Source organism: Ursus maritimus, unplaced genomic scaffold (assembly GCF_017311325.1).
Source record: "Ursus maritimus isolate PB19 unplaced genomic scaffold, ASM1731132v1 scaffold_23, whole genome shotgun sequence".
Taxonomy (NCBI): domain Eukaryota; kingdom Metazoa; phylum Chordata; class Mammalia; order Carnivora; family Ursidae; genus Ursus; species Ursus maritimus.
The window spans coordinates 17,628,616-17,654,246 of NW_024424786.1; the positions used below are offsets into that span (position 1 = coordinate 17,628,616).

The window sequence follows — 25,631 nt, forward strand, 5'->3', positions numbered from 1 at the left end:
GGCTTAGTTCTTTACTGGGAACAGCATTAAGCTCAGGCAGAGAACACCTGGGCTTATGTGTCAGGCATTCACAGCTTTCAAACAGTCTCTCACAGTCTTCATTTAGGCTGCCAATGACTTTTTTTGAAAAGATAAAATATTGCGGACACAGAACCGAATCACCACTAGTTTATTCTTTCCATTGCTTCACCATATCCCCAATCAGACCCCAAATTTTAACAAAAATGATCCTACCCATTTCTGTTTCTTCCCATCCCCATCCCTCCCAATCCCAAATAATACACCAGAAATAGCCAAAAACTACACATGGTACACTATAAAAATGCAGAGTTAACACTATTGGTTGTGGGTTGTGCAGATGCACTTTGAAAATCTACATTGTCTTTTGCTCTCCCATACACCCATTCTGTAAATTACGTCCATCATGGAACGCCCTTTGCCTTTCTCAGCAAAGCACAGAATGGGTCATCTTGCAGCACTTCTCCTCCTTCGCCTTCACTGGGATGGGTATGTGCAAACTACACAGCATGGAAAGGCTTTAAAGCACGTTGGCTGCTGTAGGGCACAGAAATGACACTGACTCTTCAAAGGACATCTTCTTAAGCCACCTCTATGGTGTCAAGACAAGTAGAACTCCTTCTCTCCCCACTTGAAACCCACAGTCAGATGTGACAGGGGAGTTAATTCTTGTCATCTTTTTTGCCATCATCCTCCAAGGAGTAAGAATGCCGTATCAGTTTTTTCTCAATGAAAGATATGACCACTTGTGGGCACATGCCATTGGCTTCCGTGGCAGGGACTAGGTCAGCCTCATCAGAGTTTTTCTATTTCATCAGGAACATGAGTTCTCCACTGGAGTCTTTAGCTCCAATAATTCTTTCTGGATCCAAATCCCGGGTAAAGCCTCACGGCTTTTCTGGCTCTTCTTTCTTCTGCTTTGGTTTGCTCTCTACTCCCTTATCTTAAGAACCAGACTCAGCTTTGTGCTTGCCTCCCTGATTTACCTGTTTCATGTGCTGTTTTCTGTGACTGTAGAAACTTAGCAATGAGATCAGGGCAATCCAGGTTCTCTTCTGACTCCCATGTGTTACTCTCATCAGAGAACCCCTTCCACTGTAGGAGGTACTCCACTTTGCCCTTTACCATTTGACTGTCAAGAACTTTATCCATCGCATAGTCCTCTTTCTCCTCATCTAGCACCCCCTCCACTTACTTCTTGTTTTGCGTCATTCCCATAGTGCCTGCCAGCTTTCTGGTTTAAAGGGTGATGCTGCTGAGAGCGGTACCTAAAAGCCAGAGTGGAATTCAAATAGAAGGGCGCCTGGGTGCCTCCGTTGGTTAAGTGTCTGCCTTCTGCTCAGGTCATGATGAGGGTCCTGGGATAGAGCCCCACGTTAGGCTCCCTGCTCAGCAGGGAGTCTGCTTCTCCCGCTGCCCCTCCCCTCTGCTCATGCTCTTTCTCTCTCTCTCTCTCTCATAAATTAATAAAATCTTAAAAGAAAAGAATAATTTGCCCCAATATGTGTGGGTATATTTCTGAACTCTATTTCTTCCTCTGCTTTTTCTGTGTATCCTTATGCAAATACCATTATATCTTGATTACTTTATAATAAATGTTAAATTCAGGTAGTGCAAGTCCTCCAAATTTAGCTATTCCTATAATTCAGGAAGCTTTCGTTGAGCTTCCTGGATCTGTGGGTTGACATTTTTCAGGAACTCAAAAAAAATTCTGGTCATCACTTCTTCAACTATATTCTCCCTCTCTCCAGTCTTTCTAGGGCTCCAATTTTATATCTATGAGACTGCTTGATATTAACCCACAAGTTACTGACACTCTGTCCTTTTTTTTCAGCCTTTTCCTTTTTCTTCTCTACACTTCAGTTTGGATAGTTCTTATTGCCCTGTTTTGAAGTTCACTGATCTTTTCTTCTCTAATGTTTAATCTGCTGTTAAACCCATCTGGTGGATTTTTTTTCCTGTTAAGAAATTGCATTTGTCAGGTCTAGAACTTCCATTGGTTCTATTTTTAGTTTCCATTTCTCTTCATATAATATTCATGTTTTTCTTTAATTCCTTGACATATTTATAATAGTTTTCAAAATGTCTTTTACTGGGGCGCCTGGGTGGCTCAGTCAGTTAAGCGTCTGCCTTCAGCTCAGGTCATGATCTCAGGGTCCTGGGATGGAGCCCCATATCAGTCTCCCTGCTTAGCTAGAAGTCTGCTTCTCCCTTTCCCTCTGCCCCTCCCCCCTGCTCATGCATGTCTCTCTCTCAAATAAATAAATACAATCTTTTTTAAAAAATGTCTTTTACTATTAAGTCTATTTGGGGGGTCTGTTTCTATTGAATTTACTTTTCTCCTGGATAATGATTACCTTTTTTGGGATCTTTGTGAATTTCCCACATGTTTAACAAAATCTCTCTCCTCTGACATGTCAAAACACAAATGTATCCCTACCCGAGGCATACTTCCATAGTTATTTCCTTTTCGCATCTCCATCAGTTGTTTTCCCTGGTAGTTAGTTGTTTATGCCAAGCCTTATGGAGTTCACCCTGTGCATGAACAACCTAATATTTAGCCAAGGATACAAGGGAACCCCAAGCAAATTTTGTGAACTATTATCTAAGTAGTTCCTTCATTTATGGCATTTCACAGAAAATTCCAGTCATTTCCACCTCCTACTACTTTGATGTCTTTCTCCTCAGCTTGTAGAGTCCACTTCGCTTTTCTTGGATTTTCTCTCCTTATACCACAGTTCAAAAATTGCCTCCAGGTATAAAGATGGGGTACATTGTAGGATTCACTTCAACTTTTCTTCTCTCAAGCTTGACTTCTCATTATGTAATGTCTAAAAATCATTGTTTCATATATTTTGTCCAATTTCAGTTGTTTAAAATGGGATGGCTAGTCTGATACTAGTTATTCTGTTATGACTGTAAACAGATATCTCACATATTTGCATGGTTATATTAACTCGTTTTTAAGTGAGGACACATAGGAATTAAAATGTAATAAAAAGAATATTTGTGGCACTTTCCCATAATGAAAAAAATTTGAAGTAGGAAAATGGGTTCTAGTCCTAGCTATTCCAGTTGACCCACTTTGGATAGGGCAGCTAACTTCTCTAAGTCTGTTTTCTGAGTTGCTTAATTAGATGATTTCATAAAATCTGTGATCTTAATGTTAAAGATTATCTGTCCTTAAGTATCATTTGTAAAGTAAATAAATCTGCAAACTGAAAATTCTCATTTGCTTTTATTTCAGCTGAGGAAATTCACATTCTCACCCCCCACACTTAGGATTTTATTCAAGAAAATAAATTCTGATTACCAAATAATTACTTATAAGATTCTAAAATAATCCAATTGTATAACTCTGAAATTAACAATAAATAGAAGACAATTGGCTATCCATGGCCTCTTGAAAATAAACTCCAGTATCAAATTCCATATTTAAAAAAAAATCTGCTTTCATATTAAATCTGATATTAATCCTTGGTCTGAACACTAGACTAATTTTTAAAACAATAATAGTATCAATGAGTTTTTCCTCATCTATTATAAAAAGCTCTTCAAAGAACTTCTAACATACTAATTATGCATGACCTCCCATGTCGGAATCCATGGTGAGCATCCTTAATCAAATTTACTCCAGGTGCTCCTTTTTGAATCTCTTAAAATGTTCCCTAAATTCCTTTATCCACGCTATTGGAAAAAATCTCTGCTGTTATAGTTACTGATCTGTCTGTGAACATTCCATAATAATGCTATTATGTTGCTTTTTTTTTCAGCTGAATTGTACGTTTTAAACTTGAACATTTTCTTGAAGGCTTTTTGTGTTTAGGCTTACGGAGTTATTTTCCCAATTAACAAACGTGAGCATCATGTGTCTGGATATTCCTTTGATTTAAGGGTATCCGTGATTTATTTATACCTTGACAGTCATACATAAGATATTCTCTTAATCCTTATGTGGTTTTTTAGTAGTAACAGGATAAAGTAACTAATGAAATATGTTTACATACAATGTTAAGGGAATGTTTATTTCTTCTAAGTCAGAGTTGCCACATGGCCTACTCCCGGCTAACTTGTAGAATTTTTCCTCCTCCTGATTTCTTAATTCCCTGCATTAGTGCTAATCTAGCAACTAGTGATCTAATTTCCCAAAACCTAATTTCTATGTCATACGACTTCTTTTCTTTCTCATAAACCACATAAGAAGTATAGGAAAACAAACAAGGAATCTATGAAGATTTTCATTAATTAGTAAATTTAAAGTTTTAGAATATCAAACAGGAGTTCTCAAACTTAGTGGGACTAGGAATCATCTGGACACATTTGTTGAAGTTCAGATTCCCAGGCCCCACACTCTGGAGATTCTTAATTCAATAGGCTTGGAGTGGGGGCCAACAGTTTGAATTTTTAAAACATAGTCCAGAGGATCGTGATGCAGGTATTCTGTGGACCATACTTTGAGAAACACTGAAGGCCCTTTCTCTGCAATAAGTATGTTATGTCTTCAGATGACAGAAAAAAACATTTTGTTCTTACTCAAGTAGATTGAAACCTTGTTTTCCAAATCAGATGTACAAATCCCAACACATTGGACAAAGCAATCCACCGGGAAAGGAAGAAGATATTAGAATTATCTTTTCACCTAAAAAAATCAGCTTTATCAATGTTAAATAAAAGATTGATACTTGGCATTTTAAGAAAGAGAGAGAGAATCAGAAAGGAGACTCCAGTAACAAAAATTCTGGGAGCCAGAGGAAAAATAAGTAAGTAGTAAATGATTTAGCAGGCCAGAAACTTCAAAACTGAAGCTAGTAGAAGTAAACTTGCTTTGTATTGCAAAACCCCAGAAAGGCTCTCGCAAATTTGAGCCATCAGATACCTCTAAAAAGTAGGCTGAATATAAGTTGACTATTTCTATAAAAAGCAGTTAAATCCCTCAAACCCTCCCTGAACACAAAGCATTCAGGTAACTATACTTCTGCCATCAGAAGAGAAGATGAGATGGGGTGCCTGGGTGGCTCAGTCATTAAGCGTCTGCCTTTGGCTCAGGTCATGATCCCAGGGTCCTGGGATCGAGCCTAGCATCGGGTTCCCTGCTCGGTGGGGAGCCTGCTTCTCCCTCTCCCACTTCCCCTGCTTGTGTTCTCTCTCTCGCTGTCTCTCTCTGTCAAATAAATAAATAAAATTTAAAAAAAGAAAGACGAGAGATTTGGAGTCTGGAGAAGCTAAACCACAGGACCTCTGAAATCAGAGGCACCAGGCAGAGCTGAGAAAGAGGGCAGTTTACTGAAAAGAGGAAAATTAAATGAAAATCTACATACTGAAAGTGTAACTCTTGGTCCCTTCTCTACTTGACTATGAGATTGCTCAAATTGGCGGATTCTAGCTGGAGAAACTGATCCGCCCCAGAGTAAAGACAAACACTGACAATTTCCCACTCCCCCCCACCCTAAAGAAAAAGCCTCGTCAAAACACTGTCCAATGCAACTCATGCCTCAATAAGATGTCCCTACGCTCAAGAGCTTTTCAATTGGTGTTGAGCTCTTCACTCTTAAATATTGATGGAAGATAAACCATCTTTAATAAAACTTTGAAACATGAAAGACAGAAAACAAAAACAACAAACAAAACAAATACTTAGAAAACAGAGACAGTGCAGGAAGCAGAAGCAAAAATATTCATTGGGTGAGAAGGTAAAGATAAGGAAATCACTCAGTAAGAAAATTGGAAGTTCAGTTCAGAAGATCGAACATATAAAAATAGGAGTTCCACAATATCAGAACAGAAGAAGAAAAGAATAGAAGATATTGTCAAAGAAATAATTCAACAAAATTTCTCAAAAAAGAAGGGTGAGACTTCAGACTGAAAAGACATACTGAGTATCTAGCACATCTTGGAAAAACTTTCGAATACTCAGAACAAAGAGATAATTCTAAATGTTTTCAGAGGGGAAATATTACAAGCAGTTTACCTACAAAGGATGAAGACTCAGTATGGTTTCAGATTCTCAATAGCAACACAGGAAACAAGAAGCAATGGAGCAATACCTTTAATATTGGGAGGAAAGAATGATTTCCCAAGATCTCACAAAATTTATCTCCAATGTTCTTTTCTTTTTTTTTAAGATTTTATTTATTTATTTGACAGAGAGAGAGCAGGAGAGCACAAGCAGAGAGAGCAGCATAGGGAAAGGGAGAAGCAGGCCCCCGCTGAGGAGGGAGCCCTGTGTGGGGTTCAATCTCAGGACACTGAGCTGAAGGCAGTTGCTTAACCAACTGAGCCACCCAGGAGCCCCATACACGTTCTCTTTCTTAGAAAGCAATGGGAATATGTGTCTAATAGAGTGAATGAAGACAGAGGAAGATTAGAGAAGTAGGAGAGAGGGATCCAATAGAGGAGAGAGGGAAAGGTAATCCCCAGGTTGATTGTGAAGGGAGATCCCAGGATATACGTTATAGAGAACAATCAAACCAAATTGGATCGAGGGGACAGGGCACTTTTTCATTGTTTCATTCATTCATTATCTTTTTCATTGTTTTCTTCACCATTGCAATCTCATGCCATTTATGATATTACATAGAATACCAAGAAAAAAAATAAGATAAAACTATTAAGTGCTGAGAGAAAAAATAAAGATTTCTCATAAAGGAGATCTAGATAATAAAATAATCAATACAGTTAATGCCACTTCTTTGACAATGACTCTAAGAGATAATTGATGGAAAATAAAACTTACCTACCACCACAACACTAACCTTAAAAAGTTATGTCTCTGGAGCAGATATTTTTCATTTTCCATTAACTTTGTATCTTGTACCCAGAAATTTGTCTTAATACCTTTTCAACCCCTGGATACATATGTTTAGCCTATACCTCACAGTAGCAGGTGCTGTGTAATTATTAAACCATACCAAGTCATTCTAAAACCATCTGATTCAAGTTTCAAAGAGATGGTCCATAGTTGGGATATCCCGAGTTTAGCGAAGAAATATATCACTCTGGCCCTCATTTCAAACTTCTTAATCACTTAACCTTTTAAAATAAGTAAATGGATTTCCTTCTGATTTTGCACTTAAGATTAAAATATAGTCATTTACTCATGGCTCCATTCTGAGCTCAGAGAAGACTTTTATGCCTTAACTAACTTACTTTACTACCATCTTCAATAATTTTCTCTTTATCCCACTGCAATAGCCTTCACCATATTAGAGTCTTTTACATCCTATTCCAGTTTTTTATTACTTCATAATAATCTAAAAATAGCTTCTAATCCCTGACATTCCCAATATTTTATCATAAAAGAGAAAATAATTTGTGTTTCTCCTATGACCTCGCCACTTTTTTATACTGACTTGGTAGTTAATCTATAAATATGGCATTATCTTGTGATTATCAACAAAACTTTCAAAATTTAAATTTTATTTACAAAATAATTAGCTAGCATTACTTTTTCCCTTCAAAAAATTCTACTGATACTCAGGGCCAGGATTCTGTTGCCTCCCATCCTTCACCTTGTTTGTATAAATGGTATTTATTTATTAAGTACTTTTTATTTGAAGTATAATTGACATACAATGTTATATAGTTTCAGGTGTACAACACAGTGATTTGACAATTCTATACATTATGCAGTGCTCACCATGATAAGTATAGTTTCCATCTGTCATCGCACAAAGTTATAACATTATTATTGACTATTTTCCCTATGCTATATTAAAAATGATATCTAATCAAATATTTACAAATATGCTTATTACTGAATCATGTCCTGAGTTTTATAAATTGTGAAAATTCTTTAAATTTTACAAATTGTGAAAATTCTTTAAATTTTACAAATTGTAAGGAGAAAAAAAGTAAGCTAAAGAATTACTTGATCATCCAGTTTTAAATAAATTGCTCTCAAAAGTCAAAAAGCAAAATAGCAGTGACATTTTTACTTATACTCAAACTTTCATCTAAGAACATGTAATCTTTATGAGTGACTATTACTCCCATTTTACCGCCAAGGCATAGAATTACAAAGATTGAACCAAAGTGAACTCAAGAGGTTATCTAATATAGCTTCTATCTCCAAGAATGACTGCATTTTAACAATCCAAGAGATATGTCCATCTTCTCTAGTTTTCAAAATCTCCAGGGAAGATGTTACAACTTGCCTTAGCAATTTACTCTGGTGTGTAATATCCCTTGTTTTACTCATAATCCAAATCTGAAGATAAGAAGGAAATAAAATCTGGTTTCCTAGATTCTCAGTAAACACTTACCCAGTTGTGGTTATAAAATAACCACAAAAATAAGAAGATAAAGAAATACATATTTCAATAAGAACAATTTCTAGTATCTAGTCAACTATTCACCTGTTTCAAGCAAGAGTCATTTTGAAAATACCCCGAGATAACAAAATGATTTATACCTATCTTGATTTCATAATAAATCTCTCCCTTTAGTAAAAGAAACAATTTCTAACTATTAGATGTATAAGTCCTAAAGATAAGAATAGCATATATTTATTGGGAATTTTCTGGGTGCTGGCACTCCATGCATAATATCATTTGAATTTTCATATAATTTCTGTGGGGTAGGCACTATTCTTATTCCGACTTTTTGGATGAGGAAATGGAGGCTTGGAGAAGATAAGGTGTCCAAAGTCTCATAGATTCAATGACAAAGCCAGGATTAAAACCTAGACAGTTTGGTTATGTTTCACTGTCTCTCTAATACATATTTAATACATTTTAGTTGTTAGTATTAGGCTGCTTTAAGATTGGTTGAAAAACCCTTCTCTGTAAAAAAAAAAAAAAATTTTTTTTCTTCAAACTCCCATTAGTTCCTCCATATTTTTATCAGATCAAAGATGATCTGAAAAATACATGCACCCCCCCTAAAAAACCTGCATTTATATGACAAAATTTGTTTCTTAAAGTTTGCTTGATTGTTCCATGATTTTTCTTAGACCCATCTAGATTTGCTTTTAAAAATGCATACGGATTTTTTTAAAGGAATCTTAGTTATTTTGGACTTTACTTACTCATGCCAGAAGAAGAGGTTCTTCTAGGTCTTATTATTTTTATCTTTTTTTCAGATTTTATTTATTTATTTATTTGAGAGAGAGAGAGAACACAGTGGCGGGGAGGGCCAGAGACGGGGGGAGAAGCAGGCTCCACACCGAGCAGGGAGCCTGATGCAGGACTCTGATCTCAGGACCCTGAGATCATGACCTGAGCCCGAGGTAGATGCTTAACTGACTAAGCCACACAGACAACCCTAAATCTTATCATTTTAAAACGAAAAGGATATTTTAGATTTGAAGTTAGATTAGATTGGCTTCAATCTAAATATTTTATAAAATATTATAACCAACTAGAATGTTCTCTAAGTATAAGCATATCTTTTAACTAGGTAAATAGCCAACTATATATTAGCCAAAGAAATCTCACTGCTTTACTAAGGTAATTTATGTTGTTCTAAACAGCTGAAGTTTTTGCATTCTTTATAATACCTTCTTAATATTTCACTTTATTAGTTGACACTGATATTTAAAAGAAAAAACTAACACATTTCAAAAGCCATGAAAACTTTGAAATTTAATTTATACTTTAATATTTCATACAATATTACCTTTTTCACTGTTTCCTTTCCCACTGTAATCTCATGTCCATCTTGCCCCATGCCATTCTTAAAGAACAGAATTCGGACTGAGGTCTTCTCAGTAAGTTCCTTCATTCTAACAGAAAGAACAGGCTTGGTTTTCTGTCTTTTAACATCAGTAGGAAGCATCAGCCCATTCATTGTCCATGTTACTTTCTTCATTAACAACAGATGGTCTAGAAGAGAATTTTTTTTTAAGTCAAGTCAATATTTGGCTTCAAAACTAGAAATGGACACATCATACTTCCCCTCTCCCTCTTACCTATATCATATACACTGGCCAGTCTCCATTTAGATGCTGGTTTTCTGAAATGCTACCACCAGCTTCCCACTAACCGTGACATAAGCTGTAGCAAGCTGTCTGCTCTGATAGCCTGCATAAATCATCATTTCTGAAGGGAACAGATGTTCAGGGTATGAAAGAGTAATACCACAATTTAGTCCTAATTAAAATTCACCTTAGCATGCCTCTATCACTGATCAGATGCACTGGGCTGAAAGGGTCCATTGAAAGGGTCCAAGGTCCTTTGCTTACTATAAAACAATATGGGTCCTGAACTTCTGTGTTCTTCAGGGTTGGGAAAATGCTTTTTTCTCCTTAATATGATTTATTATCCAAGTTGTTTTAAAGATGATGACCTCCAAATAGTAACCTTATACATGATTCTTCTCCTATGACTAGACTGAAAGTGCCTTCTAGGACATCTTTGGTGAGAGATACAAAATATTTCACTAAAAGTGAAAACCAGCTCTGCATTAACAGTTTACTTTGACCTATACATTTTCAAAGATGTGTGCAGGAATTTAAGTTCCAAAACTCCCACTCATATTAATGGGAGTCAAACTAAATTACTATGTATGACTTTAAAAATGTAAGGTTAAGAACAGAAGTGTAGTACATTGCATAGTAAGGTTGCTATCAGCATTTCTCTCCTTCCAAAAGGTTTCATTTCATAAATAAATAATTTACCCCTGGGTTACTTTTTTATTTGTGCATTCAATTTATTTTAGATTATATTTTCTTTTCACATAAATTAGAAAATTTATGTGATTTTACAATTACAGAATTACAGTGATCCCTCCCTCATCGGCTCTATATTTGTCCTAATGAGAGAAATAAAATTTTATTTGCATACAATTGAAAATAGCTGCATTTGTTTGCCCAAATTTTTAAATAACCCTTCTCTATTAGCACTTACCTTGAAAGATGCATGGCCTCTTTGACCTAAAATGGTGCTTTACATAAAATATGCAAATATTGATATGAAACACAAGCAAATAGTTCTGGGGACTCAAGTCCCAGAATGGCTACATTAAATGTTAAAAAAACAAAAACATTGTCTTTCTCTCTCTTTCTCTCTTGTGTACATACTCACACACATATACATGCAAGCATACATATACAGTAGGTAGAAATATGAGCAAAACTTGCAGAATAAACTAAAACTAGATTATAGATATGAGTAAGTCTTTAAAAAGAGAAAAATATTTTTATAGAAATTACTGTTTTGTCATTTTGTAATCTAAAATTCATAGGAATTAGAAAAATAAGCTAGACATTAATGAGTTCATATATGCCCAAAAGAACAGAAAACAGGCACCCAAATAAATACACATGCCAATGGATGAATGGTTAAACAAAATGTAGCATATACATACAATGGAATATTATTGGGCAAGAAAAGAATGAAATACTGATATATGCTACAATGTGGATGAACCTCAAACCATTATGAGTTATAATTCTCTGATTTCTTTCCTATAAAGTAGCTAGTGGTCACCACTCCACTACCTGAAGATTAAATATTTTATATGTTAAAGTACCTAAAGCATTGAAGGTACTCCATAAATACTGGCTTCTTCCCCCACAACCCAGAAATTCTATGCTTATTATGAAGGATTAGAGTATTTTAATTGTTATATCAGTCACGGTCCAACCAGAGAAACAGAATCCACTACTCAGAGTATTTGAGCAGAGGAGACTGACTATAGGGAATTGGTTATGTAAAGATGGCGAAGCAACCAAAGGACAATGAGGCAACCCAGAGATTGGAAACAGCAAGAAACCACTCGCACATTGGAGTGCCTGGCTGGCTTAGTCAGTAGAGTATGAGACTCTTGATCTCAGGGTTGTGAGTTTGAGCCCCATGTTGGGTGTAGAGATTACTTAAAAATAAAATCTTAAATAAATAAAAAAAGAAACTGCTCCCCCCAAGACCACAGGGAGGAGGCATTACAGGTGCCCAGGTTTAGAGAATCTTACCAATAAAGGGTTTTTCCCTTTGCTGACTGAGACTAGGTCAGGATTAGGGTGAGACAAGTGAAGAGTCAACAGTGCAAAACTGAAAGGCGCACACTCAGTTGTACAAGTGCACAAACCTCAGTTAAGCACCTCCTTCAATTCTGTCCCATAGATTCATCACTCATCTTAACTGAGTCCCAGCCTGGTTTCTCTCTTCTCTACGTAGACTCCTTAAATTCCACTAAAATAATACTATTAGCCGGACACTGTTTTATATGATTTATAGATATTAACTCATGAAGTCCTCTCAACAAGCTTATGAGGTAGAAAATATCATTATCTTCATTTACAGGTGAAGATACTGAGGCACAGGGGCGCCTGGGTGGCGCAGTCATTAAGCATCTGCCTTCGGCTCAGGGCGTGATCCCGGCGTTCTGGGATTGAGCCCCACATCAGGCTCTTCTGCTTGGAGCCTGCTTCTTCCTCTCCCACTACCCCTGCTTGTGTTCCCTCTCTCGCTGGCTGTCTCTCTATGTCAAATAAATAAATAAAATCTTTAAAAAAAAGAAAAAGAAAAAAAAGAAACTGAGGCACAGAGAAGCTAAATAACTCGAGCAAGATCTTGGCAGGTGGTTGCACCAGGATATGAATTTAGTTCTAGAAACTGTACTCCTTTAAAAAGAGAGAGAGAGAGAGAGAGAGAGAGAGAGAGAGATTTTATTTATTTAAGTAATCTCTACACCCAATTGGGACTCAAATTCACAACCCAGAGATTAAGAGTTGCATGTTCCACTGACTGAGCTACCCAGGCACCCCTACACTATTTGACTCTACCATATATTTTATGCTGTTATCTCAAACAGAATTTCACATCTTTCCACACAAATTGGACATACTCTTCACATTTCTTATTCTTATCAGTGTTTCTACTTCTTTCACAGTTGTCCATTATCTCAGGGAGATCTTGAACCCTTACCTCCTAATTTCTCTCCAACCAATTGCTTAGTCATTCAATGATATTTTCTGGGTGTCCATTCATCAATGTTTCAGGATGATAGTTATGAAAAGGCTAGAATAACTTGTGCAGATTACAGCCTCTTAGGGAAAGNGAGATAGACAGTGGAAGGTCTCCCTGAAGAGAGAGAGTAGACATCTGAGTAGAGAGGCTTGCACAATGAAGTTAGTCGTGAAAATCTGGGGGGAAAGAGCATTCTAGGCAGAATAAAAATCAAGCACAAAGTCTCTGAGATGAGAATGAGCTTGGCATGTTTGAGAAAGAAAAAAAAAAAAGGTTTGAATAGAGAGAGAATGTACAAGCCACAGAGGTAGAAAGAGGCCAGGCTGCATAGACCAGGATAAAGGGTTTGGATTTTACTCTGGATGTAAAGGGAAGCTACTGGAAGGTTCTCAGCAGGGTACTGTATGAAGAACAGACTACAGCAGGGAGTAGATGACACTGGTAGTCTCCCCAACCAAATTCCTTTTATCAGGCTAGTGCACCCAAACTCCACCTGCTGTGAGTCATGGCCTCTTAACACCTCACAACTGCATCCTTCTCCAGAGAAGTGTTCTTGGCTGAAAGGAACCAGTCCCCTAGCCAGGAAATGTCAAGTGATGGTCTCTTACCTCCTACCTAGGGGTCCAGCCCACAGCCAATGACTGACCAGCAGACATAATGGCTAGTCCCCTGGCCTTAAGGAGGGGCAACTCTTTGGTATGCTTCCCACTCAAACTGAGGCTAGACTTCAGCTGAATACAGGGCATCGTTGAACCTCTTCCTCTATTCTGTTGCTTCCCTCACGAAATCCCTTGTACAAAAATCCCCATGTCAGGCTCTGTTTCTAGGGAACCTGACCTAAGACAGTCAAAGAAGAGAAACCTAATTCTTGGCTATCTTTCTTCCCAGTAACTCTTAAAAGCATTATTCCTTTCCATTCTCAGCCAAAACCACCTGTCCATTTCCCTCTCAGTCTCCAATCATCTACAAGAGCTTCCTAATTGTATTTTATTTTCCTCCATTATATCTGACATCCTATACTCCAATTATAGCTGAATTTTCCCAAAACATCAATTTTATCATTGCCTAAAGAGAAAGTTCTTGGAACTAACTTTTGAAGTTTCCATTAGTCAATCACCCAGTCTGTCAGGTAGTCGGCAAATACTTATTGAATCCATCTTATGTGTCAGACCCTATGCAAGGAATATGAAAAAGACCCATTCCCTCACTTAAATTTATGTTTAATAGAAGAGTTTACTGATAATCTGACACTATCCAAACTTACACGTCTTTATCTTTCCTAGTTTAAAGCACTTTTTTTACCTAAGCCAATCTGTTCATTATCCTTTGAGTATATACCAAGGGCATTTTTAAGTCCATTCTTCACCTATTCAGACTCAAATCCTTCTCAAGGTCCGGGTTAAGATCTTCCTTTAGCGCTCCAGCCCACAATGATCTGTCATCTCTCCAAACCCTTAGAGCACATGCAGTCTATACCACTTACCCATATATTCATTCATTCAGTAATGTTTGAGAACATACCACATTTCAGATCCTGTATTACAGATTAAGGAAAGAGCATAAACAATCTGGAATTATGCAAATATTTTATAAACATAGATCCTATTTCTGCTTCCATGCTTAACCCCATAGAAGATAGGAATCAAGTCTGTATTTATTATTACTTTCCTCCAGGATATATGTAAGTTCACTGTGTATAGTATAATTACTAGATGTTAATTCTTCCTGTGATTTAAATGTTCAATTGATAAAATTTAATTTTACGTCACTTTATATAACATACCAGTTATGCAAAATATACTTTATTGCTATAATTTTCATTCTTTTTTTTTTAAGATTTTATTTATTTGACAGAGAGAGACAGCCAGCGAGAGAGGGAACACAGCAGGGTAGTGGGAGAGGAAGAAGCAGGCTCTAGCGGAGGAGCCTGATGTGGGGCTCGATCCCAGAACACCGGGATCACGCCCTGGGCCGAAGGCAGACGCTTAACGACTGAGCCACCCAGGCACCCCACTATCATTTTCATTCTTTACATCCCCCAGTATGAACCTAAATATGACTGATCTACTACCTTGATGCTCATTGATGACCACAACGGTAGAGAATTTCTTCAAGAAAAGAAGAAATCTTCCAAGGAAAACTAGTTGGCAAATGAAGGTCTAGCAGTGGAGTACCCTGGAATAAACTTCAAGTATATTTAAGGTAAATGCTACATATTCCTCAAGATTAATTTGGGGGGGGGTCATCTCTTTTAAAAACTCTTTTCTAGCGTGGACACCCTTCCCTTCTGCTCTTGTGTAGCTATCTACCACTGACACTCTCCCCCTGTGCCATCATCACCACTGTCTGCTTACGTAGGTAAATACACAATTCTTACCCAGTGCATATGGAGCAGGTGCTCAATAAGTGCTGCATGAATTAATGAATAAGGCTACCTTTTATTCCCATATAACTTATTCTGATAAAAGGAATATATTCATAATTCTATTACCTGCAAACATCTAAGGACACTTTACTCACGTAAAAACATAGTCTAAAACAAAAAGAGATCATATTTGTGAAGTTTCAAATCAGTTTTCTGAAAGAACTCCTGATGGGCCTAGGAAAAGCATATAATATAGTAAATTTTAAAATAAATTTTAAAATATCATTTTTAACATAAAATATTTACAGTTTCTTTAAAGATATTCTTCCTATTTTCTAGATCTTTGTTGACACTGATAAACATGGAAAGACTATTGGAAATATATGAAATTTTTTATATAAATAAAGATGTTTAAATAAACTGGCAAAGAAACCTAATAAAATAGTACTAATGATGACTAAAATGTAGTAATAAGATATTAGAGAAGCAGCATAGACTAGTATTTAAAAGCATGGGTTCTGAAGCCAAACTCTGAAGCCAAATGGGAACAGTAATACTCATTCCCTTATTTGTTGTATGGATGGAAAGAATTTCTACAGATACAACACTTATGTACAAATATGAAACACAGTAAATGGTGACATTATTATTATCCTCATGATTTTCATCAAGAACTTAGCATATAGAGAGCAATGTGTTAAGTGCTTTATATACATCAACTCATTTTATCTTCACAACCTTAGGAGGTAGGTAACATTATCATCTCCATTTTATAGGCAAGGAAAATGAGAGCTGGAGAAATTAAGCCACTTGATCTCTATCATCCATCCATTAAGTGGATCAGAAATCAGACCCAGGTTGAATGATTTCAGAGCCTGCTATCTTAACCATGACACTGTAAAAAGTAATAAAAGAATTCTACTAGCTTAAAATGACTGGATTTCCCACACTTCTTATTTTCCCATATTCTACCATAGTCCCATCCTAGCACCACCTAAAAAGCAGCTGCCCTCAGTGCCTATAATTTGATCAAAACATCCTTATGAAAAGGTTTACAAATCTTCATGTCTGTTGTCAATCAGAACAGTCTGAAAAAGGTTTTTCAACCTTGGCAAGTATTACATTTCTTTGTTTTTGTTGTAAGGGCTGTCTTGTGCATTATGGAATGTTTGGTAGCATCCTTGGTCTCTGCCCATTGGATGCCAGCAGCACCTTCCCAGTTGGGATAACCAAAAATGTCTCCAGACATTACCAAATGTTCTCCAGGAGTCAAAATTACCTCCAGTTGAGAATCATTGCAATAAAAGATGTTGAGATAATCCCCCTCAGCAGAGATTCAGGGAGCTGTGAATAAGCCATTAGCATGCACCATGTCCTTTTCTGACTCCAAACTTTGACCATGCCCCTTTGGTGGGCTCTCTCTCTTTCTTCTCAACTGAGTGCCACCTCCTCAGGAACCTTTCTTTAATCTGTCTTTCTTTCAGGCTTTGCAACTTCATCTTTGGGCCCTCCTCTTATTAAGCATCTCCATTTTTGTATGTGTGTGTCCTTGTTAGACTTTGAGCATTTCAAGGGCATGGAATGTGTTTAAATCTGCATGCCTCTATTATCTAGCACACTGCAAACAAGTGGTGTTTGTTAGATATTTAACAAAATAATAAAAGTTGATCGTACATCTTTAATGTAAAGATTTAATCCCTGATTCATAGCCAGCACCTTAAATAGGGTTTATCACATAGTAAATATTCAATAAATATTTGTAGAATATTTGTCAAACATGTCAGATAAGAGCATGACTATTATTTCATTAGGTAGATACTAGGTAATATTTTCATTAAGTAGATATAAACTTATGTTTTCTCTGTATTTGGGAAAAAATTACATTTTTATATTCATGATTCATTAGGTTTTTCATTACCATATCCTCATTGAATTTACTCAGAAACCAAAATACGTATAATGAAAGACAGCTCAGGGTAGGAAGAAGCAAAAAAGTCACAGGCTTAGTGCATTACAATGCATTGGCTTCAGAATTGTAAAACGTTGGGGTTGAAAGAAAATAAAAATTATTGACTCTAACCACCTGCTTCATTTACTCAATTATTCATTCAACAAACATGCACTGAGTACCTCTCACATGTTCTCTGCCTACACAGTGGGGACCTCAAAGAATTCTCAGTCTGTTGGGGAAGACTATAAAGGAAAACAAACACAAAATATGGCAGGTGCTTGGTCAGAGATATCCACAAGGTATCTAGGGAGCAGGGACACCTGCCACACCTTAATGGTAGCCAAGAAAGGCTCCCTGAGGGAAGGACATAAGGTAGGACTTAAAGGAAACACAGAGTGGGCAAAAGAGTGAGAACATAATCCAGATAGAGGAAATGATTTAGATAAAGATCCAGAGTTATGCAACAACATGACAAGACCATTGGGAGGAGACTAAACACACAGTGGCCAGAGATGGAGCAAGGAAGGTGGGAAGTAGTCAGATCAGAGCCTGTGCACAATGCTTAGAATACCCACACTTCCCAAAGCAGGCCATTCCATCTTTTGGACAGGTAGGACTATTGGAAAAATCTTCCTTAAATATAAGGCAAAATCTACATCTCTTTGGAACGAAGCTACTGGGATAGTGAGGAAAAGGAAAGCTCTAAAGCAGCATATCTCAAAGTGTGGGCCATGGGCCATGGGTTCTCGCTGGAGAACCAGGGAACCCTCATATTTAGCAACACAAGGTGATTCTTCTCTGTATCACAGCTCTTGGACCATATGCCTTTACATGAAGAAATGTGATAAGGGCTGTCAGTCAGGGTAAACATTATTATATCCAGAGACAAGAAGAAAAGCAGAATCTTTTTTTTTCTCCAGACAGGAAGAGATTTTTGTTGTTGTTGTTAAGTAAACTCTACCCCCAACGTGGGGCTCGAACTCCTGACTCTAATATCAAGAGTCAAACCTCTACTGACTGAGCCAGCCAGGTGCCCCAGAAAAACAGAATCTTGACTCTTCCATTCCAGCATGGAGAAGATACTCAGCAAAGACCTGACTAGGTTTTAGGCCTGGAGAGGAAGAGGATTAAGCAAGGCTGGAAGTGGGTAGAAGAAGTAATCAAATGGTAAGGGGAAAGCTGGGTAAGTGGGGCAGGGAATCAGACCGAGTATTAAAACAAAAAACTTAGTGCCATCCAAACCCACTTTGTGCTTCTCAGAAAACTTATTAATCAAAGCTAGGCAATACTTTCTATACTTCTCTTTTGCTAACTTTCTCATCTCAAAACCCAGGCATCCCTCCCAGGGCTGAGGCTATCTGGTTCCTTTGTATGAATTAAAAAACAGCCTCTCCACCTAACCCCCATGGTGGAACCAGAAAAAAGTGAGTCTAGCTCCACCGTCCTTCAGCTGTGCACAAGAGTGGGCAGTGGCCCTGAAGCCTTTCAAAAGTCACACCACCTCTTTCTTACTTCCTTACTTTCAAAAATAGTTAACAAGCACTGACTATATGCAAGGTACTATGAGAAATACAAAGAGAAGCATTAAATGAAAGAAGAGAGCACCCCCCAACACTACCATCACCAAAAGAATGATTGAGGGGAGATAAAGGTCAAGAATGAGCATTCCTGAGAGGATGTAGGAGGGCTGAAAATCTCAGATCTACAGGTTCCTGGGAGAATCTTTTATCCCAGCACTCCACTTCTGACCATTGTCTGGTCTCAGACAAGCATTAGCATAACCATTAGCCTCTCTGCAATGTAATTATTCTTGGGCTGGCCTACTCTGGCCCCCTGCCAAACAGGAACATTCACAAATCTACATATGAATTTGGGGTAGGGGATTTTTAATATATTCTTCCTAAACATCCACTCTGTTTAAAGCTGAGACTGCTGCTCTGATGAGGTCTATTTCCAGCCCTCCCAGCAGCCACCTCCTTGAAATATGGATGGTTCACCATGGTACCTATTTCATTTGGTCCTTATTCATCCACTGAACCGCATTTACTGAGCATCTATTAAGCGCCAGACCCTATACCAGAAAATGATGGTGAATAAGGAAGCCAAGGTTTCTGCCCTAAGCTAACTTGGTCTAGAGGGAACAACAGACACTTATTTGACCAGTAATTACATATCTGATGATTACCAAAGGGGACACTGAGAATGTAATGGGAGCTTATCCTTACCAGTGGGTGCTTTCCCAGAGAGTAGAACCAAATATAATGCCTATCTGTATATGATTTCAACAACAGGATCCTTGGAGTTCCCCTTTGGAGAGTTCTTGAACTTCTACCTTGTTGACAGTAGAAGCAAAGTCTCAGTCCCTACACACCAGACTGCCAAAGAAGGGGTCCTAGTCTCACCTCATCTTCTCCTTTAAATTTGCTAGTCACAGCTAGTGGGTTCCAAAGCAGTCACAATCAGACCAGTCTCTGCCTTCCTCTCCTCAGGCACTTTTCTCTAATAAGTTAAGAGACCACCAGGAGAGTGGTGGAGGTTGCACTCCAGTGAAGTTCTGAAGTTCTAAGGCTCAATATAATACCTCCCCAAAGGGCCATACCCCAGATACTTGGGAGTTGCCAAGTCCCCTTGACTATACATACATTTACTCTCCTGTAGCACTCAGAAAATGTTATGCCCCAACCATAGGTTCTATTTTATTTTGAAGAATCCACATCTTATTTTATTTTCACAGTTTTATTTATAACTAAATCATGAAAAAGATAAAGCACTTTCTAGCCTGCTTCTATGTTAGAGGGTCTACCTATAATATCATTATATTTTCTCAGTTTACTTAAAAAAAGCCAATGCCTGTCATAAAATTAAATAAATCTGGGTGCTCCCACATTGTAATTTTCCATTTTGCATGTGCCAGACAAAAGAATACTACCTTCTATCACCAAAATAAAAGCAGCACATTTGCAACTTCAAATCCTTAAGCTTATTAAAAATCTTATTTTTAAAAATTCATTCTCTTGTAGTTGGGCAATAAACTTGAAAATAGTTTAATGTTCTGATTGTCAAGTAGGTATAGATAATGACATTAAATATGAACAAGCACATCATTTCATGGGTGCAAGATAAGTTTATAAAATATAAATGCTCTGACAGTAAGAAAACATACTGCTATACTCAATTATATCATCTGTTCAAAATACAATTGCTTCTATGTTTGGTAAATAGAATAATCCAGGTCACATTCCAGTGTTCAACTGAGTTTCTAGTCCCTCCCTTTTCTCTAAATACTTGTGTTGTTTCTGCATGTTCTTAAGTGTCATCATGTATTGCTATAGGCATGATGGCTATATTTAACTAATAATGACAGTGGTTGTCATTAGATTTTAACTCAGTAACACTAGTCTGACATATCATTTGAAGCATGTCTTCAATTTAAATTTGATTAAAATTACAAACATCCCATCTATTGTGCCAATCAAAATGTTGTCACCCTTTCCCTGAACTTTTCTATGAACTTTCTTGAAATAAGTTATGGCAGCTTAAAGTGAAGGCTAGCCTTGGGTCATAAACATATTTTAAAATATGACTCTTGGAATAGAGCAGAGCAAGGCCACTTGGGGCTCCTTTTAAAAAAGGACTTGAGTTTGACTTACACCCTGAACAAATTCTCAAGGCAAAAAGCACAATATTGTGAGAGTTCAAAGGCTCTAACTCAGAGCCCCATATCATGCTATGTACACCAGTGCTCAGCAGGGATTTTCATTTAGTTGTGTGTATTTTAAGATCTCAGACCTAGCAAATACCTTTGATAGTAAAATCAGGGACTCGTGACAACCTGCATGAAAAGCTGGCAGAAATGTGTCTAACAAGAGATAGAGCGAAAGAAGGAAAAAAAATGATTACATGGAAATACAATGTTTTAGACACCTATTATATATGGTAGGCTTTTACATATATCATTTTATGTACTGCTCATAACTCTGTGAGGTGTCTACTATTGGGTTCAATTTATGAATAAGAAAACTGAGCCTTAGAGAGGTTAAGTGACTTACTCAGGCTCACACTGTAGCTTGCTTCCCTGGCAGTAATGAAGAAAGCAGATATAAATGTTTTTGTTGTTGTTTTCCTGAACCTAGCTAACTATTCTGGGGAAGGAGGAATGCACACAAGATTCTGATTAATAATAGCCTTGGGATTTTAATAGCAATTAGAATCTTAGTTATGTTTAAGAAATGCTATTCCCAGTGTTCTGTTCAGTCTAGACATTTACATTTAATTTTCAAATAATTTATCTTTTTTTAGAAACAAAGACAATATCCAAGAATCCTTTGAGATATTATTACCTCAATTTTACAGGTAAGGTCACTGAAGCACAGACCAATCTATTCAAGGTCGTATAAAACTAGAATCTTGCAAGATCATCTGACTTCAAGTCTAGTGTTCTTGCCACTAAATAATAATGCATTTCTCAAGTCTTTCCTAATAGATGTCTGAAAGCTTCAAAAACTAATGGTCTAAAAGGTAGACCCCTGAAAGAGTACCTGCCTAAAAGATTTGATTTAGAGTTTGCTACAAATGCCTGCTTCATTTGACAAATTATCTCCTTTTGTTTCCACGACATTATTTGTTATGATACCACCCTTTTGATTTCCTTTATAACACCACTGTCAATAAATACCTTGTTTACTTCTTTATATATTTATTGTCTTTGCTCCTTCTACCTCATTAAGCTCCATGAGCCTTGCTCTTGTTCATGCCATAATCTTAAGATTGGAGCAATGCCTGGTACACTATAGGCACTCAATAAATATTATGATTAAATGAATGAATGGTCTTTCTTTAACTATTCCTCTGCCTCTTTAGATGGAGAACATTTTTTTTTTTTTTTTTTTTTTTTTTTTTTTTTTTTTTACCTCTCATATACTCTCTCAGCTCTAGCCAGGAAGATATTCTCTCTGTCCACTTTTACCCATGTAGCAAACAACTCAAGGTGATAAAGACAGTATTTAACTTCTGAGTTAATACTCTATGAGAATTAAAATTTACCTGGTTTCTTTGCAGCTACAACAGAAAGACCTTAACCAAACTCCCTAAGGTCAGATGTAATTCCATAAATAGAATTTTTGGATTCAAAAGTGTTAACACAGTGCTTATATCCTAATAGTGCATGAATCATATATTAAGTAATGCATCCAGCAAGGTTTAGGGTAGCAGCCCATCATCAAACATAGTACTTTTCAATAAAATAATTGATTAGTTATACTAAGTAAGGTTCTGCTACCAAATGAGTTGAAAAAATTGTTTATCTTCAATTTTCGATTTTGGAATTGCATGTAAGAGATTATGGAGTTGTAGCACTAACTTAGGAATTCTGAGTAGTACATACAATACACTTAAAGCATAGAACTCAAGCGTGACATGCAGAAAGTATCCAAATTATCAGGACAGTTAGAGGTTTGCAGGCCCCTTCACTAAACAAGTGTAGCCTCTCTCTATATAAATGCAATTTAACAATTCATGAATATGTCAAGGATTTAGATGATTCTCAATTATTTTGTAATTTAAAGTATAAAGAGATGCTGCCACATGCATGCTCTTGATTTTCTTATTAGCTAAGGACAGTTTTTGGAGGGTCCACCTCTTGCAACATTCTTTAAATCTACTCTTTATGTACTAAAGATACTCTACATACTTATTTACAGGTTTTAAACATTTGTGATAGGGAAATAAATAAAATATATGCCTAAGTTTTATCCTCACTTGTAAAAATAAAGAAAAGAATCAGGTGCTGGGACTCCTAAATGGCTCAGTCAGTTAAGCACCCAACTCTTGATTTCGGCTCAGGTCATGATCTCAGAGTTGTGAGACTGAGTACTGCATTGCTGTTGTTTGATGCAACTTCAAAATGCTTGGGATTCTTTCTCTCTTTCCCTCTGCCTTTTCCTCTCTACCCCACCCCCCTGCAAAGAATCGTGTGCTATTTCAGAAGAAAGTGAGTTTTTATCCTCTATCTAATGTCATATTCTTGTTTTTTAATATATGCAGCTAAGTGGGAGATAAAATGGACTGACAAATAATCTTGCCCAATACAAATACTATTCAAACAATACGATAACAAGGAATTTGGGAAAACCCACCCTAATTCCTATAGTAGTTGCTCAAATTAAGTAATGCTCACCCCATAGGTGATCATCACAAAGCCCAATATTAGCTTTAGTGGACTAAAGCAGTCCTCGATATAGTCAGAACTATAGCACTGTCTTGAGATCTAGCAGCAGGAATAGCAAGATGTGATTTGAGGTGAGTAGTGGGTTATTTCTTGAAACTTGTGCTTTTAACACAACCATTTAAAAATCAACAAATTCAGGAGACACATAATGGAGCAAAATATAATGCATGAATCCAGGTTCATTAAACTAATGCATTTTTTGAAAAACAAAATATGACAGAACATTTCATTATTGACGCAGATAGGAGAAAAAGTGTTATGCTGCTATTTAGAATGTGTCTTGTGTGTCGTGGAATTGAAATATTTCCAAATCATCAATAATTAAAATGATGAGAATCCATCATTTCACTGACATTTACTTCTACATGAAAAGATGGCCTATTTTAAATGTGCTCACACATATTCTTGTCAATCACAAGCTGTCACAGCAAATTATTTCATTTTGTAAATCACATGGCAGTTAGCAGAAAATCTCTAGGTTTAAATTTAGATCTTAGGTGTAGTATCAAGAACACCTTTCATGGATGTTTTTTTCTGTGACTACATCTTCGCAATACAGTATACTAAAGATGTAAAATCTTATTCATAGTACTCAGTTTCACTTCTGGTTAACAAAACTCAGGACTGAAATGAATCACTGTAAATGACAGCTCTAAAAGCCAAAAAGAATAGAATATACAGAAAAGAACGAAAATATAAAACTGAAAAAATTTTTAAACAATCAGAACTCCATACAATAGAATTTGGACCTAATGAGTTAGGTCCAAACAGTTTTTTTCTCTCACCTTCTTTAAGACATTTAAGCAATTGCAGGGCATATCTTATGCTAGGTTGGCACTGCCCACAGCTTCTAGCAGTTATAAAGGAGCTGACCTCTTATAAACCCCATGAATCTGAGGTAAGAATTTTCACTGTGCCACCATTAAAGAAGATTCAGGAAATGGTGAATAAAACCTAAAGTGCATGCCCAAGGATCTGAAAACTTTTAAAATGCCTCTTCAAACAATTCATTAACTACATCTTTACAATTCTAGCAGAATCATTAATAGATTTCTTCAAATGTCAGAATTATATGACCTAATCAGACGGTTCATCTTCATCAACAGTCTTTATAAAAAAGATTCTATTTTTCCCATACATAATCTTCTGCTTAGGCATTTAACTTCAAAATGTAAGAATTATTCTAATACTGCATTTCAACAGGGAATGCTTCGTGTCAGTCTTGACCTTGGCTTGACCTCTATAAGAAAGCTTTGTGTTTCGAGGTATGTGATGAATAGCTCTCTGGCTTTCTATTAAATCCAGTGGCACTGACTGTCAACAGTGGTCCTCAGAAGGGGTGGTAAAGTAGTTAAAAATCAGAAATGTTCCTTAGGTCCTTTTCTACCCTAGTAAATTTGGAAGTAGTTCTGAGGCAATTTTCACTATCTACACTGCTTTTCCAAAGAATAAGAAAACAATGAAGTATGAAAATATAATTGCCAAAATATACATAGACTTATTTGGCTTTCCTGTAGCAGATATAATGTAAATTTTCCTTTGGAGGACCCATTGGATTTACACTGTTGAACAGGGTTCTCAGTTTTAAGGATTTATAATTCATTTACTAAGTTTAAGCTCCTTGAAGACCAGGACTTCTATCCCTAAGCCAGGACTGCATACATAGTAGATACTTAATAAAATACTTTTTGGTTTACATTTAGATCGAATTGAATTAAACTGAATTTAATATCAGAGACGAAAGAATAATGACAAAAAAGAAGTCAGACTATAAGCCCCTTTTTTCATCTCTCTCTGAACTGGCCTAGTACCTGGCACATAGTAGGCTCTCAATGAACGTTTGCTGAACAAATGAAAATCTTTATATTAAAGTAATGACCAATTACTTACTCTAATGCCTGTTGCTTAATTGCATATAAAATATTCATGTTCATGTAGAAAGGTACAATAGTAACACCCAATTCTGCCAGCTGTTTCCCCCTTATTTACCTTTAGAATGCCTCCTTACTGTAAATTATCTACCACCTTCGAAGCTATTCATACATGTCTTATTTTTATGGTATACTCAGAGTAAGTTGGCAAATTATTGATTATCTATAAAACACATGCAAGAAAGGTAATTTTAACCTGATCTGAAAAGGTACATGTGAATATGTAGGATATATA

At 36.6% G+C, this 25,631-nt stretch overlaps 1 protein-coding gene and 1 pseudogene across 1 annotated transcript in view; both read right to left on the minus strand.

Moving 5' to 3' along the window:
• The window catches only part of DCDC1 (doublecortin domain containing 1), a 414,959-nt gene that overhangs the window by 369,558 nt on the left and 19,770 nt on the right, over window positions 1–25,631 (minus strand). The window contains exon 5 of the mRNA XM_040638911.1: window positions 9,634–9,839. Within this exon, the coding sequence (XP_040494845.1) occupies window positions 9,634–9,839 (206 nt within the window). The remainder of the gene's footprint in view (window positions 1–9,633; window positions 9,840–25,631) is intronic.
• LOC103659354 lies at window positions 681–1,236 on the minus strand (annotated as a pseudogene).